This window comes from Lycium barbarum, chromosome 3 (assembly GCF_019175385.1).
Source record: "Lycium barbarum isolate Lr01 chromosome 3, ASM1917538v2, whole genome shotgun sequence".
In the NCBI taxonomy this organism is placed as follows: Eukaryota; Viridiplantae; Streptophyta; class Magnoliopsida; order Solanales; family Solanaceae; genus Lycium; species Lycium barbarum.
In genome coordinates, this window is record NC_083339.1 from 120,224,507 (window position 1) to 120,231,061 (window position 6,555).

Genomic DNA, 6,555 nt, shown 5'->3' on the forward strand with positions numbered 1-6,555 from the left:
AAGTTATGGTCCTTTAACTTTGCCAAAGTGAACACTTTTGACACATATCTAAATATTTAACAAACTCTGGCTATCGGGAATTAACAAGAATGTGAAAAGAAGAATTTAACATGAACTCACGTTTGATTGCAGTTTCCGCCGTTTTTGGTATATTTCCGATCTAGTGCAACTTTTTGAAGTTTAATTTTTGCTTTTTAAAAAAAAAAAAATCGTGTAGGTTTTTTTGCTGCGCTTTATGAGATATGATGGTGTTCCGTTAAATCTTTTTTTTTTTTTTGCGCAGTTCATAAAAGGGAAAAGGGTCAAAAATACCTCTCTACTTTGGAAAAAGGGCTAAAAATATCCTCCGAACTTATTTTGGGTAAAAAATATCCCTCCCATCTTTAAAGTTTTCAAATATACCCAATTCCCTCAAACTTCAAACCTACGTATCGGGGGAATAAGAGAATCTTATGGGTTATTATTTAGTCGGGTCGGGTTTAAATGATGGAGCTAGTTTAAAATATGATTTTGGGTTATTTTGGGGATAATTTCCGTCAAGACAGGGGTATATTTGAAAACTTTAAGGATAAGAGGGGTATTTTTTACCCAAAATAAGTTTGGAGGATATTTTTAGCCCTTTTTCCAAAGTAGAGGGGTATTTTTGACCCTTTTCCCTTCATAAAATCTAATTGCCAGAGTTTGCTAAATATTTGATAGAGCTCGAAAGTGTTATTTTTTACAAACTTAGAGGATCAGGTGTAGTTAAGGGATCATTTTTGCCATGTTTCTCTTCCATCGTTTACCAAACCATAGACTTGGTAATGATCCCACTTAAATAATACTACCACTATACGTGAGATAAGAAAGTGGAGCTTTGCGTGCCCACTCTTTTCTCCTCTATTTCCTTTTCTCCATTACTAGTAGCTTCTGCACGTCTTCTCTCAAAGAGATCAATGGGTAGGTACAATTTGTTTGTGCTTTCAACTACTCGATAGATCTGCTTGCTGCAGAGATGTATTCTTTAAACTTGGTTCTTATTTAACATTATTTTCTTGGGTTTAATTTGTTTGCGTGTTTTAATTTCAACTGGTTATTGTTTCATTTGTTCGAATAATTATTGATACACTCCTAGTACGTACCTATCCCACTTATAATTGATAAACGCAAATTGATATTGTAATGTCCGTGTGGACAACTAAACATACACATTTCATGAAATTTATTTCTTGTTAGAGTCTCTGAAACCTACATTTTACTCGCTTTTGCTTTTTCTTTCAGTTCATGACACAGTTCTACTAAGGAGAAGACAAATTTGATGATGGTCTCCGAAAGAGAGATATTCAGCCTATCTGGACCACTATACCTCACTGCTATTGATTGGTAAGCTCATTTCCAAGTGAAGAGCAGCTCATTTGTCTTTCAATCTTCATTTGTGCGCATTGATATAAAAATTAAAAATCAATTAATTCCTTCGTATTTAGAGAGATCTATGAACTCTTTCTTTGTTACGACTTCAAAGGGTGGATTTGACTTGTGTGTCGCTTTAGACATGGCCTAAATATCGCACAAATGTCATAGTATCCCATGTTGAACGAGAGATTGAGTTGCTTTTTCTTATATGATCTTAGGTTGTATTTGTTTTAATTAAGATTAAGACGTCTGAATCTGAATATATATCTGAATGATTAAGATGTTGTCTTTAGATCTGAAGCTGAATAATTAAGACTGTTTGTTTTCCTAAGATCTGAATATGTACAATTAAAAGAATTATTAAATATGAAATTTTAAAAACATAGTAATTAAATATTACTTCAACAATATATTTGACAAAATATTAATAAAACATAGCTAAAATTGATAAAATATAAAATATTTAATAGTATATATTTGATAACATACAATGTATCTAAACTACAAACTCAAACACGATTTGATTGAAAAGTTGCATCAAATCTTGGAGGTCTCTCTCCCTCTTGCTCCCCTCTCTCTTTATTCCTCATCTTCTCATCTTATATTTCAGAGACCAACCAAAATTGAATAATGAAAAAAGTGAATATTCCATCACAACTTATCATAAATTAAGAGAACAAATAGTAAAGAGCTAGAGAACCAAAATCATTGAAAGTCAAAGAATCACAATCTGCCATGATTTTTCATCCATGGTATTCTTTATCAGACCCAAATTATATATACTCATGGTATTCTTCAACTTCAATGGTAGTGTTAACTCACATGAAAGAAAATGTTTTTTCACTGGAAGAAATAAGAAATTACAGAATCCGACGAGCATATGAATCTATGTTGTTTTATCCCCCAAAAGAAAACTGAGAGTAATAAAAGAATTGCGGAAGAAATCAGGTTGGGTTTGTGGAAGAAAGCGTTAGTTGTTCTATAGCTATTGATATAGAGTTTATTAATTTAAAAGACACAATTGAGGAATTGAGGTCTAAATGGTTATAAGACTTCCTCGCAGATCTGAGCGAATCAGACTTCTTAAGACCAAATAAGTGGTAAAAAAAAAATACACTTAATGAAGGTCTGAATCTGAATCATTTAGATTCAGACCTTCATTAAGTGTAAATAAATCACTATAAAAAAGGGTAATTTGCGGAGGTTGAAAGTTGCAATTCGCGGGGGTTTTGGCCTCCTCAAGCAATTAACGGAGGCTAAAACCTCCACAAATTGCAACTTTCAACTCCCACAAATTACCTCTTTTTTGTAGTGATTAATGAGGCCTTAGACAATCATCACCTCATGAACCAAGTTTTGAATTACATTAGCTCAATGTCCATTTCATTAGAATGGTTTTCGGCCACTATGTTATGCTATTTAGGCTCTACTTGTCAAGGTTTGGGCATCCAATTGAAGCTACGGTATTCTCTATTAGTTAAGAGATTAGACTATTGTCTTTTTACTTGACTTGGAGCAATACTTGTCACATGAGCGAGCTTTTAGAGTCGAGATAGACCTAAAGTCTTTTTTCTTAGCACAAATTTTTATGGTATAGTCAAGCACATAACAGGTCATTTAGAGTTACATACTAATAGACTTCAAATTATTGAATCAAGTTTGCATGTTTCACAGGAGAAATACCGATCATCGGAGGTGTGTAGCAGCGAGCTTAGTACAGAGCGTGTACATTCTTGAACGTGACCGCCAGCAAAATCGCAAAGGTCCTAATGCCCTTGCTCCACCTTGGTGGGAATTCTTCCATTTTCGTTTAATCCAAGTCTTGGCGGACACTGAAGACCAATCTTACTTCAGCGCCATTTATGAATACAAATATCCAAACTCCCATTTCCACTACAAAACAATGGACGACATTCAAAATCAGAAGCAGAATCAGAATCCACCAAAGTATGTGATTGCCTTTCGAGGCACAATCGCCAAAAAAGGTAACAGGTCACAGGATTTCAAATTGGATCTCGGACTCATTCGCAACAATCTTCACAATAGCTCCCGTTTCCACATTGGCTTGCAAGTTGTACAAAATATCGTTCAGAATCATGGGGTCTCGGATATTTGGCTAGCGGGGCATTCCTTGGGCTCTTCAATTGCACTACTAATCGGAAGGGATATGGTTAAAATGGGAATTCATCTCGAAACATATCTTTTCAACCCACCATTCACATCGCTTCCAATAGAGAAATTCATGAAAAACGAGAAACTGAAGCATGGAATCCGCTTTGCTCATAGTGTGCTCACTGCGAGACTGTCTATTGCTGTCAATAGTAACAGGCCAAAGTCTCAACAAAGTCATGACCCATTTACGTTGTTATCTGCGTGGGTTCCTTACTTATTTTTAAATCCATCAGATCCTATTTGCACGGAATACGTTGGATATTTCGAGCATAGGGAAAAGATGGTTGCGATAGGGGCAGGGGATATCGGACGAATTGCCACACAGAATTCAATAAGAAGTATAATTGCGAATGCAAGAGGAAAAGATCAATCGGAACCGTCACACCTACTTCCTTCGGCATTTGTTACGATTAATTTGAGCCCTTCTCCAGATTTTAAGCGAGCTCATGGAATCCATCAATGGTGGAATCCAAGTTTGCATTGCAACTGTAAATTTTACCAGTTTCGGTAGGATTTTTGGTATGTGGTTGAAATTAATCTTCTTTGAATTTAGAAAGTTGTCCTACAGGAAGTGTACAATAGTTCTGACAAATGGACTATTTAATTAGATTACGTTGGAGGGAAGGCCTCATAACCTATTTGCTAGTATTTGGTATAGGGTTAGCGATCGAAATTTTTTGTCATAACTCATGTGAGGAAATTGTATCTTTTTGCAGTTGGATTTCTTTTGATTTTTTATATACCATGTTGACCTGCTAAATGATACACATAATTATGCCTTTAACTTAAATGGAACCTTGAAGTCAACCACTAGGATGAGCTGATTCGGCTCCTCTCCGCTATGCTTTCGCTTCATTTCGTCAAGTACACATTTAGATGAGACACATGTAATCTATTTAATTTTTAAATGTCAAGAATTAATTACATTGACAAGTATCATAATCATAGTTAAGTGAATACATTTTGAAAAATTACTCTCTAGATTTGATAAGAAAATAAATTTCCCGCAAATTTTGGTACCCATTAATATCATTAACTTCATATTATATTTTTTATTAAAATTGTAAAAGATGAACCTAACAACGTGATTGTTTAGCCTAATAAACAGTAGTCTTTGAAACATTTTGGCTTTAGAAGAATGTTTTCTTTTATTTCATAAAAAAAGAAGATAAAAGAATATTTTTTAAAAGAATAGATTCCCCCCCCCCCCCCCCCCCTTTCAATTACAGCAGCGTCCGCGCATGTGCAACAGTCAATTTCTCCTTGAATTTTAGAATTTGATATTTCACAAATTAGTAATTCTGATGCCCTCTCGCCTTTTCTTTTTCCTGTTCTTTTATTTAATGGCTTTTGTCAACATTGATAATCCTTTCCTTGTTTTGTTTCTCTACATAATATTTCAAAAATAAATTTACTTGTACAGAAAGTTGTTATTTCTCTTTCTGCTTTTTTATTTTATGTTTACCATCTTGCTGGACTAAAAAAAAAAAGCTTTCGAGTATTCCATAATGCATTTTTATGTTATGATTTTAGTGGTTTTGACGACCCTATCTTATCCTATTTGGATTACCACAATTCCCCCGTTCGACCTCAGCTTATTTATATATATATATATATATATATATATAGAGAGAGAGAGAGAGAGAGAGTCTCTAAACGTGCGGTTGCACGTTATTCTTAGACAATTTCAATCATAGTAAGAAATATTAGATAATAGTATTATTAATTATATACATTTATTTTATGAGTTACTCCTCCACCATGTGGTGATTCATAAGAGTTGATTCTATATGTATTTTCCCTCCCCCTAATACAAATAAATAAAAGTAAACAATAATTTAGGGCTAGTCAGTTGACCAATATTACTCCCTCTATTTTAATTTATGTGAATCTTTGTCGAGTAGGAGAGTCAAACTTATATCTTTGACCATAAATTTTGACATAAAATTTTCAAGTTTATAAAGATAAAATTTAAATATCTAGAAACAACAAAAAAAGTGTTAAGTTATGATAATTTAAAATTCAAATAATTTAGAAAAAATATAAGAACAACGTGATTAAAGAACTACCTCATAGATTCTTTCACATAAATTGAAACGGAGTGAGTATAACTTTGATCTATTTAATTGAATTAAAAACTTTTCATACAGTTCACCAAAAAAAAAATTATTAGGCAAAGTTCTAAATATTACTCAATTAACAAATACTATTATGAAATAACAGAGAAGCTACAAATGTCTGTGTGTCATACACTAAACATGGCCACTTACCACTTTGGCTTTTTATTTACAAAACTTTCCCATCTCTCTTTTATTCTAAAAGGAATACGTAATAAGCATATTATATAATTTTATTACACCAACTTTACGTCCTTTCACGTTAAAAACAAATTGTAACCACAAAAAATCCTTAGAATATTTATCCAAAGCTACAAAATACCAAGATTCTAAAAATAACGCGAGTTATTATTAAAAAGAAATAAGACTTCAGAAAGAAATAGGATTAGGCCAAGTCCCTCTTTCTTTTCTTTTTTTTTAGTTTTCAATACGAAATCTATTTCATCTAGAAGTAGTACCTTTTTAAAATTCTGTTTATATTCTTTTTACCTAAATAATCTATTAATATAAAAGGGTATAAAAGTCGTTAAATATTTAAAGGATATTTTGATCAACTAATATTTGTATTCATGCTTTTAAAATAACTAGTCTCTATGAACATACTTCGCATGTTATTCCCAGTCAATCGTAACAAAAGATATTAGGTAACTTAGTTCAGTTTTGGCATATGTTTATTTTCTAAAAGAAATAAATGTAATCATAAAAATTAAGATATGTTTTTTTGAGAAATTGTGTCCTTCAATTTCAATTAGCTTTCCTCACTTCACACAGTAGTGTGACATTTCGCGTTTGACATTCATGTTTCTTAATAATAGATACTCCTACATTGTGGATTTAAAAAGTATAATGATGGGAAGAAATTATTGGTATGTTA

General features: G+C 32.6%; 1 protein-coding gene across 1 annotated transcript; it reads left to right on the forward strand.

The window, feature by feature from the left end:
• Positions 1-803: 803 nt before the first annotated feature.
• Positions 804-4,315, forward strand: LOC132634068 (GDSL esterase/lipase At4g10955-like). Its single transcript, XM_060350382.1, has 3 exons — positions 804-939; positions 1,261-1,362; positions 3,067-4,315. Exons 2-3 carry the CDS (start codon positions 1,298-1,300, stop codon positions 4,073-4,075), a joined length of 1,074 nt encoding a protein of 357 aa, XP_060206365.1. The 5' UTR covers positions 804-939; positions 1,261-1,297; the 3' UTR covers positions 4,076-4,315.
• Positions 4,316-6,555: the final 2,240 nt, after the last annotated feature.

Excerpts from the sequence above, each read along its gene's own strand:
- LOC132634068 (XM_060350382.1), top strand. The coding sequence starts at position 1,298 with ATGATGGTCTCCGAAAGAGAGATATTCAGCCTATCTGGACCACTATAC. Across the intron at positions 1,363-3,066 it reads TACCTCACTGCTATTGATTG|GAGAAATACCGATCATCGGA; the intron begins GTAAGCTCATTT and ends CATGTTTCACAG.